Below are 13,351 nucleotides of genomic sequence, written 5' to 3' on the forward strand. Positions count from 1 at the left end.
ACTAAAGAAATGAGTCTACATAAATAAATGTCTAAATCAAGTGTAGGGCTTTGCTGGTTTTTGAACCAAAAACAGTTTGCTTGTTTTGTTTTTTCCTATTTTTTAATTTGCAAAACTTATGGATTTTTACATCAAGTTGAATGAATTTGTGTGATGTAGCTTTCTTTGAAATTTCCATTTGACTTGAGAGTAGCAAAACATTGATTTCCCTATTTTACCAATCCTTGTCATAGAGTAAAAAACTTATAAATTTTATAAATTGTGAATCTTTTCTTCTCACGTAATAAGACAAGTAAAATACACAATGTATTCATTAAAGAGTCTCGTATAGGGGATATTATTCTCCCAAGTAGCATTCTATAATAATTATGTTCTTCACATCCTTCAACACACCTCATCTTCATCCAAACCTCGTAGCCACTATTAGTTAAAACTAATGGTATAGCACCTTTAATTTGACTAGTCAAAGAAAGGTTGGTGTCCTTCTATATGTATATTTGTATAGCTTTTTCATAAATATTCCCACTACAAACCTTTTGAATTCCTTAAACAATATGGGGCTCTTAGTTGTGTTCTTAATTTTCTTTCTTTATCAGCTTTCTTTTTCTTCATCCATATTTCTGTGTCCCAAACATCAAAGCATTTCCCCTGTAAAATTCAAGGAAACATTTACTATAAATCCCCATGCTTCTTCTAGATGTTATTTCCGCGGTCAGAAGCCTTATCCAAAAACGAGTTCATGGAACATGAGTAGAGATTGTTGTTTATGGGATGGAGTCATATGCGATGACATGACTGGACATGTCATTGAACTTGACCTTGGTTGCAGCCGTCTTGTTGGAACAATTGATTCCAATAGCAGCCTATTCCAACTCTCTCATCTCCAAAGACTCAACCTTTCTTGGAATGAATTCCACGGTTCTCATATCTCGCCTGAATTTGGTAGGTTCTCGAGCTTGACACATCTTGATCTTTACAACTCCAATTTCTCAGGTCAAATTCCTTCTGAAATCTCTCATCTTTCCAAGTTACACTCTCTTTATCTCTCACGGTAGGCTTCAGCATGAGCAGAACTGCAAATTTCGTTCATACAACTGCCCTTATGCAGGATCTGAATGTTCTGTTACTGATGATATTCAGTCCCTTGTTGCACACCTCAAAGACGATCACAAGTTTGACATGCACGAAGGCTGTACCTTCAACCATCGCTATATCAAATCCAATCCTCAAGACGTTGAAAATGCTACATGGATGTTGACCTGTGAGTTCTCTCTCTCTTCCCCCGTTCCTTTTTTCCTTAGCTTAGATAGTAAGTTAACTCATAGTTCATTGCACAACTTGATGGTGCTCTATACTGATTGTCTGCAACCCTTTATCATGATAGAGCTGCATAATTTCATCAATCACATACCATTTACCAATTCAAGGGTCAAAGCAGACATCAAACTCAGTAATATGGTCTGATAGATAGCATCAATCTGGCACAGTAGATTCTCCTGATTGACTGGTGGCTTATCTTTTGCGTTTCTTGTAAAAATATATGACTTGTAAATGGTTCTATCTAGGTTCAGGTTTTTGGATCAATCAATTTTATGTATTTAATCGCCACTGAAATTATGCATTAGCAGCGGCATTTGTTGCTACATTAATCGATGCAAAAAAGTTTGCATTAACTCCAACTTTTGTCCCTGTCAATGCCACAATTAGTCACTACTAAGAGTATGTAGCAAATTAAACACCACGAATGCATACAATAGTCGCCATAAAAGGTAGTATTAGTAGCAACTACAGACACCACAATACAGATACTAGTCGACAATAAGAACTAGTGGCAACTATAACCTCCTTTACATGTATATATAATACGTTGCTAATTACATAACAGGTGCCACTAACATTAGTACTATTGGATACTAAAACCGACACTAAACCATAGAACAGTTGTTGCTAAATGATAGTGTTAGTGGAAACTTAACCGCCACTAATTGATATAAGAATCACTGCTAAACGCAGCTCAAAAACAACCACTGATTCATATATGAGTCGTTGCTAAAGCAAGTATAGTTGCAAAAGAAATAAGCCACTAATTCTTATTAATAGACGCTGCTAAAAGAAAGAATTAATGGAACAAAAAATGTGCCAAGAATTTACATAACAAACCTTGCTAGAAGTTCATATTCATGCCACCAAAACCGCCTACAAGATTGTATTAATGACAACTAAAATGACCACGAAATAATTAAACTATTGACACTAAAAATCACTATTAGCGGCGACAGTAACCGCCGGCAAAAGTCTTGAATTTCATCGCTAAAATACAGTATTAGCGGCAACCGAAATTGACGCAAAAAATCTTAAATGTCGCTAAACATTAGCGGAGACAAAAACCGCCACAAAGTATTGAATGTCATCGCTAATAATATAAGCGGCGAAAAGTGATAAATTTCGTCGCTAAAAGTGGGTATTACCGGCGACTGAAACCGCCACCCAAAAATCTTGAATTTCGTCGCTAAAAGTCCGTATTCGCGGCAACTAAAACCGCTGCAAAAAGTGATTACTGTCGTTGCTAAAAGTGAGTATTAGCGACCACTAAAATCGTCGCAAAAAGTGATGAATGTCGTCGCTAAAAAGGAGTATTAGCGGCGCCTAAAATGGTCGCAAAAAGTGATGAATGTCGTCGCTAAAAGTGAGTATTAGACGCGACTAAAATGGTCGCAAAAAGTGATGAATGTCGTCGCTAAAAGTGAGTATTAGCGGCGACTAAAATGGTCGCAAAAAATAATGAATGTCGTCGCTAAAAGGTAGTATTAGCGGCGACTTAAACCGTCGCAAAAAGTGATGAATGTCGTCGCTAAAAGTTAGTATTAGCGGCGACTAAATGGTCGCAAAAAGTGATGAATGTCGTCGCTAAAAGTGAGTATTAGCGGCGACTAAAATGGTCGCAAAAAATGATGAATGTCGTCGCTAAAAGGTAGTATGGCGACTTAGACCGTCGCAAAAAGTGATGGATGTCGTCGTAAAAGTTAGATATTAGCGGCGACTAAAATGGTCGCAAAAGCTGATGAATCTCGTCGCTAAAAGGTAGTATTAGCGGCGACTTAAACCGTCGCAACTGATGAATCTCGTCGCTAAAAGCGAGTATAGCGGCGACTGAAACCGTCGCAAAGGCTGATGAATCTCGTCGCTAAATGAGAGATTAGCGGCGACTAAAACCGTCGCAAAAACTGATGAATTTCGTCGCTAAAAGTTTGTATTCGCGGCGACTAAAACTGCCGCAAAAAGTAATAAATTTCGTCGCTAAAGTTACTTTAGTGGCGACTAAAATCGCCACAAAAAGCCTTGAATGTCGTCGCTAAAAGCTCTTTTGTCTCTGCAAAAGTTACTCTTAGTGACAAAAAAAATTAGTTTTAGCAGGCATTTATTGTTGCCGCACAAAGGTATTTTTAGTGACAAAAATTAAATAGTTTTAGCGGCGGTTAGAATAGTAATAAAAATAAAGAGTTTTAGCGGCGTTTAAAGTCGCCACTAAATCATATAAATTAGCTGCTAAAAGAAAGAATAAGTGGAAACTAAAACCGCTACTAATTCCAATAAACGCGCCACAAAAAATATGTTTTATTGGTAACTAAAGTCGCTACAAAATCATTATATTTGCCGCTAAAAGTATTTATTAGTGGCAACTATTTTCACCACTAAATCATATAATAGTCGCCGCTAAAAGTAAGTATAGTGGCAACTATAAATGCCACCAATTCCTATATGAGTCGCCGCAAAAAAATTGTGTTAGAGGCGGCTAAACGCCACTAAATCATTAAAATATGCCACTAAGAGTGTTTTAGTGGCAACTTAACCGTCAGTAAAACATTTATGAGTCGCCGCTAAAGATAGTATTAGTGGTTTAATTATATCACACCCGAAAAATGGAAAAAATATTTTTTTTTCTTTCTGGGCTTCGTTTGAACTTGAAAATACCGACGTTTGCCCCTCTAAACAAAGGCAAACCATTAAAAAGGTTGTCACATACACTCAAAATATTTCGGTCAAATAACCATCACGATTACATATCATCCAATATTCATGGTTTATAGTTCACACGAAAATGGAAAAATTTGATATTATCCGTTCCGTACCTCGTTTGAACTTTAAAATACCGACTGTTGACCCTATGGACCAACATACGTCATTAAATAGGTTGTTACGGACCCATAGAAAACTTTGACAAAAAAACAATCGGGATCACATATCACCAAAAATCCATGGATTATACCACATGAAAAATGGAAAAATTAGTAATTCTCATTTTAGACGTTGTTTGCATTTGAAATTTCAAGTGTTAGCCCCTCTAGACCAATGCACACCATTAATAAGGTTGTCACAAACACCCACGGCAAGAAAATCGTCGGGATCACCCCAAAATCGATGGACTATAGCACGACAAAAAAAGGAAAAATCGATATTTCTCGCTCCAGCACTTGTTTGAACTTGAAAAATTCCAACATTTGCCCTTCCAGACCAACTTATGTCATTAATTAAGTTGTCACGAATGCGCACAAAAATGGGCTATTTCAAATACTTCCCATTCTAGACCTTGTTTGAACTTAAAATGGGCTATTTTGGCCATCAGGGCCAAAGGCTCCATAACTAACATCTTAATGGACGTTCTCAAAAAAACATTGGGCAAAAAATACATTGGAATTCTAGATCACAAAAAAAAATCATGGACTATAGCACACGAAAATCAGTAAAATGAGGGGTTTACCTGCACGGGGGCTCGTATAACTTTCAAAATGGGTATTTTTGGCCGTTAGTGCCAACTGACTCCATATCTAACGTCTCAACGGGCATCCACGCAATTTTTGGAAAAAAAAGATGTCGAAATTTCAGATCACCAACAATCTATGAACTATAGCTCATGAAAGTCGGTAAAATTGGAGGTTTACCGACTTCAGGGCTCATTTGACCTTCAAAATGGGTACGAATCCGAAGAGTTTGTTGGTTGGAAACGAAATACATAGATTTAACTCAAAAGTGCTTCCATTGACTGAAATAATCTGACAAAAGAAAATAATTGGTTTTTCTTTAGATAATTACAAAAGAATAAGACTAATTTGAAAGTAATGTTTTCCTACTTATTTGGTTTCTTATGCAAGACCTGAGAAACAACAAAAACTTCCAACAAAATAGTCTACTTAATTGACTTAAATGTTTTCATCAACATATAAGCTTTGAATTGATTTCCATTGTTTGGCACTAATTCTAAATATGATGTATATTTAGCTTTCAGCCTGTCACAAAAGATAATTTATTTTCTTTAGACAAATACAAAACAAGGCATATTGAAAGTAATGTTGTCCTACTTATTTGTCTCTTATACTTGACTAGACCAAGAATGCGGCCAATTCAATATAAGATTTTCACTAAGGGGATTCAAAATATGGTATATATATACACGTTAAAAAGAATATCTATTTAAGCATTTCAATCAAGACAGTTAAAAATAAAGGTGAAATACTTAACTATATATGATGTTTCAAGTTTCAAATTATTCAAAAAGAAAGAGTCCTTGCTAAATATATATCAGCTTATATATATTTCTGTAGCCTGTTCTTGATTTTCATTATCAGCTTTAAACTCATTGATGCTAAACATGGGCTACGGGCAATTCTCGTTTTTTCTCTTGGTCTGTTTCTGTCAGCTTTCTTTTTCTTCATCCATACCTCATCTGTGCCGCAAAGATCAAAGCTCCGCTCTTCTAAAATTCAAGAAAATTCTTACTTTTGATCCCTCATTAGTTTTGTGTAATTTCTACTATTATACAAGTTCATGGAATATGAGCATAGATTGCTGCTCGTGGGATGGAGTGATATGCGATGAAATGACAGGCTATGTAATTGAACTTGATCTCAGTTGCCACAGTCTTGTAGGGAAGATTGATTCCAATAGCAGCCTATTCCAACTCTCTCATCTTCAAAGTCTTGATCTTTCTATGAATAACTTCTCTTATTCCCATATCTCGCCTAAATTTGGCAGGTTCTCGTGCTTGATTCATCTAAATCTTAGCAACTCATATTTCTCTGGTCAAATTCCTTCTGAAATCTTTCATACTTACAAGTTACAATCTTTCTTCTCTCAACATCTTATGACACTGTGCCAAAACTCGCAACCCATGATTTTAGATTTCTCCTTCAGAATTTGACCCTATGAAGAGTGCTTGATCTTAGAGGTGTAAGCATCTCTTCTGCCATTACTCTTAATTTTTCTTCTCATTTAACAACTCTGGTGCTTGGGAAATCAGAGTTGTATGGAGTAATACCTGAGAGTATTTTTCACCTGCCCAAACTTGAAGTGTGAACCAACAGATAATTAGTTTGAGAGTAAAATTGGCTGGACTTAATAACTCTTTTTTCAAGTTGTAATTTCATTTTAGCATATAATAAAAGACTTGACTTTCTTTGTGTAAATATAAACATCAAACAGTAAATAAACAAATTCAAATATGCAGGTGGTTGGAGAAGAACTCATTGGAATGCTCATCAGAGATACAATAATATCAGAAACTGCAGCGTTTGGTTTATAAGTAGGCTTTTTATTCTTCCTCTATTAACTTTAGGAAATGTAATATTATGATATATCAAGTTATGTAATGTTTTAATGTATTCAATGGAATATTATGTGTAGATTGGACTATGTATTGGATTATATTCATGATTTCATGATCAAGAAAGCAATGCTGAATTTCTCAATATTTTTTGGAAAGCTGCTCTTATAAGGTACGAAATTGGACTGTGTTGGATTATATGTACAATGTTTCGTGATTTCAACTGGAATTCCGAAATGGCTCACAAGAATCATTGAAAAACTGGAACACAAAATTAGTAGTGTATTGAGTGAAGTTTATGCATTTCTTGGACTCCTGGCTACTTACTGTACAACTTGCAAATGAATAATACTCATTTCACAGAATCTAAGAGGGACTCAATTATGAATAAGACGTTGAACTTGAGAATGTGTTATCGGTTGTCCCTAATATAATCGAGCTCGAGAAAGAATTGAAGGCAGAGTATGGGATGTCCCTGAAGGTAATTATATCAAGCCAACATACCAGCACCAGCAACGATATGAATGGAGGTTTACTATCTCAGATTTCTAACACACGGGAAGAAATCACTAGTATTTTTGTGTCTCTACTAAGATTTGAACCCTACAGATCCCTTATGGTTTTCATCCACTTCATTGTCCGTTAAACCACACCCATATTAATTATCAGTGCAGACTCAATTGTTTGTGGATAAGTTGTGTTCCAATATTATTACTTGAGATCCTCATTTACATTATACTTTTTAGAGTCGGACAAGTGGAATGAGAACGCAACAAACTATTTGGTTAAGTCCTTGTCTAAATTATATGTGTAACACATTTACATTCATAATTCATTATCTGTATTGGCTTAACACAACAGAACTAGTTGGTTATGTCCTTGTCTGAATTATATTATATATGTAACACATTTACATTCATTATTTATCATCTTCCTTGACTTAGCGCAAAAAACTATTTGGTTGTCTTTGTCTGAATTATATGCGTAACACATTTACATTCATAATTCATTATCTGTCTTGACTTAACACAACAAAACTATTTGGTTAAGTCCTTGTCTACAGATGTAAGTGTACCTTTCAAAGAAATAGGACTAGTCAAAGAAATCTGCCTATATAGATATGAATAGCCTTTTCTTAATTTTCACTACCAACTCACGGTACACAGAATTACTCAGTATTTAGAAGCAACTTGAATTTAATCATGGGATACAGAAAATTCTTATTTCTGCTCTTTGTCTGTTTCTGTCAGTTTTCATTTTCTTCATCCATACCTCATCTGTGCCACAAAGATCAAAGCACCGCTCTTTTAAAATTCAAGAAAACACTCACAGTAGATTCCTCATTAGTTACGTGTAGTTCCTACTCTTATACGAGTTCATGGAATAGGAGCAGAGATTGTTGCTCATGGGATGGAGTCATATGTGATGAAATGACTGGCCATGTGATTGAACTTAATCTCAGTTGCAGTGGTCTTGTAGGAAAGATTGATTCCAATAGCAGTCTCTTCCAACTCTCTCATCTCCAAAGGCTCGACCTTTCTTCTAATAACCTCTCTAATTCTCACATCTCGCCTGAATTTGGAAGGTTCTCGAGCTTGACACTTCTTGATCTTTCTGACTCCTATTTCTCAGGTCATATCCCTTCTGAAATCTCTCATCTTTCTCAATTACAGTCTCTTCGTCTCTCCCCTTCATTTGAAACTATTCTAAGACTCACAGCCCATGATTTGACATTGCTCCTTCAGAATTTGACTCAATTAAGAGAGCTTGATCTTACTTCCATAAACATCTCTTCCACCATTCCTCCGAATTTTTCTTCTCATTTGACAACTCTGAGGATGGGAAATACAGGATTGTACGGGATAATACCTGAGAGTATTTTTCACCTTCCCAATCTGGAAACACTTGTCTTACAAAACAACAATCAGCTCAGTGCTTATTTTCCGAAGACCAAATGGAACAGCAGTGCATCTCTCATTGAGTTAGATCTCAGTGGCGTGAATTTTTCTGATAATTTGCCTGAGTCTATTGGCTATCTAACTTTGGTGCATTCTTTGTCTCTTAAAAATTGCAAACTTAGAGGGCCTATTCCTGAATCTCTTTTGAATCTCACGCGCATAGAGGATTTGGACCTTCAATATAACTCCCTGAATGGAACAATACCATCAGGGATGTTCTCTCTTCCGTCACTAAGTCGTTTAGTCTTAAGCAATAACCAGTTTTCTGGTCAGTTTGAGGATTTCAATTCCAATTCACTGATCTGGACTGATTTAAGCAATAATCAGCTGCAAGGACATCTTCCCAAGTCGATTCAAAACCATGTGAACCTAACAGGCCTTATTCTTTCTTTCAATAATTTTAGTGGCCATGTGGATGTCAGCCTCTTTGCTGACCACAAACAGCTTTACTATCTTGATCTTTCATATAAGCGTATCTCATTGACAAATGAGAACAAACATAATGTTACTTTGCCAGGATCTCTTATGAGCTTACAGTTGGCCGCATGTGAAGTGAAAGAATTGGAGTTTCTAAGATCCGCAAAGCTTCTTTGGCATTTGGATCTTTCAAATAATAGGATTCAAGGAAGAATTCCTGATTGGGCATGGTCTAACTGGATGTTTTCATTACAACGTCTTAATTTATCCCACAACATGCTGCAAAGTGTTGATTCAATTCCTCTTCTGTCTATAGAAGCTATTGATTTACGGTCCAATTTGCTTCAAGGTTCACTACCTATTCCACCAATTTCCACAAGATTCTTCTTTATATCCCGTAATAATCTGAGTGAAGAAATTCCTTCAGATATTTGCAACTTGACATCACTGGTAATGCTTGATTTGGCAAGAAACAATTTGAAGGGAGAAATTCCGCAATGCTTGGGTAATATTAGTGGCCTCGAGGTTCTGGATATGCACCACAACAGCCTTTCAGGGACTCTTCCAACGACTTTCATAACTGGAAGTGCACTCAAAAGCTTCAACTTTCATGGGAATAAGCTGGAGGGGAAAATCCCACAATCCTTGACCAATTGCAAGCAACTTGATGTTCTTGATTTAGGAGACAATAACCTCAATGACACATTCCCCGTGTGGTTGGGGACTCTGCCAAAGCTGAAAGTTCTAAGTTTGAGATCCAATAAATTGCATGGGTCCATTAGAACTCTACCGACTGGAAACATGTTTCCTCAGCTTAGAATATTAGATCTGTCCTCCAATGNACCATTATTGTCTGTTGTTGTCTTCTTCACAGCCTACTCTCAGCCTACACTGCTCTGATCTAACCTCGCTCTGATACCATGACAAAATCTAGCAAGGAGTTCGAAATTACTCCATTGAAGCTTCTAGGAATAGACTGAATTTGAAGAAGAAGAAGAGAAAGAAGGAGGAAGTTGTAAATCTTATTCATGGATCATACATGTGATCTGTATATATATACAAAGATATTGCAGCAATGTTACTCCTCTAACCAACTCCAATCATTCCACTCACGTTTATCACACACACACACACACATTAACTAACTAAATCTGCAGCCAACTAACCATGTGCATACTATACTAACTAACTAACTGCATTAACAGAAAATGGGAAAACTAACAGCCTAACTGTATTAACTAACAATGGGAAAGTTAACACTCCCCCTCAAGCTGAAGGGTGCAGTACATTAAGCACACCTAGCTTGTCTAACAGATGAAGATGTTGAGCCTGACTCAATCCTTTGGTTAATAGATCAGCAATTTGTTGATGTGTGTGTACATACTCTGTTTGAATCAATCCAGTCTTAACTTTGTCTCTAATAAAATGACAATCTATTTCGATGTGCTTGGTTCTTTCATGGAACACAGGATTTGCAGCTAACTGAATAGCAGATTTGCTATCACTCCACACTGTGATTGGCATTTGTATTGACACATTGAGTTCATTGAACAACCCTATCAGCCATGTCACTTCTGCCACTGCTGAAGCCATGCTTCTGTATTCAGCTTCAGCTGAACTTCTAGACACTGTCTGTTGTTTCTTGGACTTCCAAGACACTAAAGAATCTCCAAATTTTACTATGTAGCCTGTTACTGATCTTCTAGTATTAGGACATGCAGCCCAGTCTGAATCACACCAGCATGTTAATGTTGAAGCTGGCTGAGCCTTCAGCCATATGCCTTGACCAACTGTTCCTTTTAAGTATCTCACCACTCTGATAGCTGCTTCCCAATGAGACCTTTTTGGATGTTGCATAAACTGACTTAGTGTTTGCACAGCATAACTAATGTCAGGTCTTGTAATGGTAGCATACATCAATTTTCCCACTAATCTTTGATAGACTGAATTATCTATTAGCACATCATCTCCTTGTAGTCCAGCAGTTTGATCAAATTCTACTGATGTCAACTTCAAGTTAGTTTCTAATGGTGTATTCACAGGTTTTGCACCACTCAATCCTGTATCAGATATAAGCTCCAATATGTATTTCCTTTGATTCAAGATGACACCTGTTCTGGATCTTAACACCTCAATTCCTAAGAAATACTTGAGTTCCCCTAAATCTTTGAGTTTAAACTTCTGATGCAACACTTCTTTTGCTTCTCTGATTAATAACTCATTGTCACCAGTAATGAGTAAATCATCAACATATATCAGTACAATAACCATCCCCTCTGGCTTCTTCAAGGTGAATAATGAATAATCATAAGAACTTTGAATGAAGCCTGCAGATAACAAAGTGTTAGTCAATTTGATATTCCATTGTCTGGATGCTTGCTTAAGTCCATACAAGGACTTAAGCAATTTACAAACTTTGGTTGATCCTTGAGATCTGAAACCTTCAGGCATCTCCATATATACTTCCTCATCCAAATCTCCTTGTAAAAAAGCATTGTATACATCCATTTGGTAAAGAAACCATCCTTTTGAAACTGCCACTGCAATCACACTTCTAACAGTTACCATTTTGGCAACTGGTGAAAATGTATCATGATAATCCAATCCTTCTTGTTGACTATAGCCTTTAGCTACAAGTCTAGCTTTGAATCTTTCTATGTCTCCATCAGCTTTGTATTTGATTTTGTAGATCCATTTAGAACCAACAGTATGTTTACCTAAAGGTAAATCAACCACCACCCATGTCTTGTTATCTTCAAGAGCTTGAACCTCTAATTTCATGGCCTCAATCCATCTTGGATCTTTACTAGCTTGGCCAAATGTTTGAGGTTCTACTAAATCTGAAAATTTGGCTAAGTAACTGTGATACTTTGATGACATATGATCATAACTAAGATGATTTGCCAGGGGATATTTACTATTCTGTCCAACAGCAGTAGACATATAATCTTTCATCCAAATGGGAGGCTTGGTAAGTCTAGATGACTTTCTAGAAGACACTGGATCAACACTTGAGTCTTGAATTAACATATCTTCATGTTGAGTATGCAGTATCTCATCAGGAACATCACTCAAACTAGTAGAAGTATGTGTGTCTGTTTGTATACAATCATCAGGTGCTATCTCTTCTGAATCATTTGCTTCTTCAAGACTATCAGGTAATAGATCATTAACAGATACTTGTGAAGGTTTTGAAGTGGCAAAAGGAAAGATATGTTCTTGAAATACCACATCTCTATTCACTAGGAACTTCTTAGTCTGTATATCCATTAACAAATAGCCCTTCTGAGTTTCTGAATATCCCATCATGATCACAGGCTTTGCTCTTTCTGAGAATTTATCATTTCTAGGAATAACAGAAGCATAACCAAGACAGCCTATAACTCTCAAATGGCTGATATTAGGACATTTAAAAAACAGCCTCTCATATGGACTTTTGTTATGAAGATTGGATGATGGTAGTCTGTTAATCAAATACACAGCTGTTTGAACACAAATTCCCCAGAATCTAAGTGGCATACAAGACTGAAATCTGATAGCTCTAGCTACATTCAATATGTGTCTGTGCTTCCTCTCCACTACACCATTTTGCTGTGGTGTGTGAGGACAACTACTCTGATGTATAATGCCTAGACTTGTAAACAACTCTTTGCATTGAGAGTTGAAAAACTCTGTTCCATTGTCTGATCTCACAGTCTTGATCATACACCCAAACTGATTCTTTATCAATGTGAAGAAAGTCTTTATAGCTACTATAGTCTCAGATTTGAGTTGTAGTAAGTGTACCCAAGTATATCTGCTGTAATCATCAACAACTGTAAGAAAATAGTATTTCTTATCAAATGTGGGAACCTTATATGGTCCCCAAAGGTCCATGTGAACAAGTTCAAAGCATTTAGAGGTTTTTGATGTACTAATAGGGAATGACAATCTTGTTTGCTTAGCTAATGGACATACTGAGCAACTGGTAAGTAAATCACTGTCTTTATTATTATGTAATATGTCTAAACAATGTAATACTTGGTTTGAAGGATGACCAAGCCTTCTATGCCACAACTCACAATCTTGTAGTGATACCTCTGCAACAATTTTCTGAGGACTTTGAGTTTCACATTTGCTCTTCATGCCAGAATCAGTTCTGAATATGTATAGGCTCCCTTCTTCCCTACCAATCCCCTTCACCCTGCCACTGTAGAGATCCTGAAATATACAGAATTCAGGGTAAAAGGAAACAAAACAAGATAGTTCCTTAGTTAACTGTGACACAGACAACAGGTTGAACTTGAACTCAGGTACACACAGCACATCTTTGATCACTTCATTGTTAAACAAATGTGTATCTCCTATGTGTGTTATAGAGGCCTTGTCACCTGTAGGT

At 36.5% G+C, this 13,351-nt stretch overlaps 2 protein-coding genes across 2 annotated transcripts; both read left to right on the plus strand.

The window, feature by feature from the left end:
* Positions 1 to 519: 519 nt before the first annotated feature.
* On the plus strand, positions 520 to 1,464 carry LOC107005720 (receptor-like protein Cf-9). Its single transcript, XM_027913844.1, has 2 exons — positions 520 to 993; positions 1,109 to 1,464. Exons 1-2 carry the CDS (start codon positions 555 to 557, stop codon positions 1,462 to 1,464), a joined length of 795 nt encoding a protein of 264 aa, XP_027769645.1. The 5' UTR covers positions 520 to 554.
* On the plus strand, positions 1,131 to 9,873 carry LOC107006600 (receptor-like protein 9DC3). The gene is made up of 4 exons (XM_015205114.2): positions 1,131 to 1,261; positions 6,503 to 6,577; positions 6,679 to 6,770; positions 6,962 to 9,873. The coding sequence occupies exon 4, from the start codon at positions 7,801 to 7,803 to the stop codon at positions 9,871 to 9,873; it is 2,073 nt and encodes a 690-aa protein (XP_015060600.1). The 5' UTR covers positions 1,131 to 1,261; positions 6,503 to 6,577; positions 6,679 to 6,770; positions 6,962 to 7,800.
* Positions 9,874 to 13,351: the final 3,478 nt, after the last annotated feature.

This window comes from Solanum pennellii, chromosome 12, assembly GCF_001406875.1.
Source record: "Solanum pennellii chromosome 12, SPENNV200".
Lineage (NCBI taxonomy): Eukaryota > Viridiplantae > Streptophyta > Magnoliopsida > Solanales > Solanaceae > Solanum > Solanum pennellii.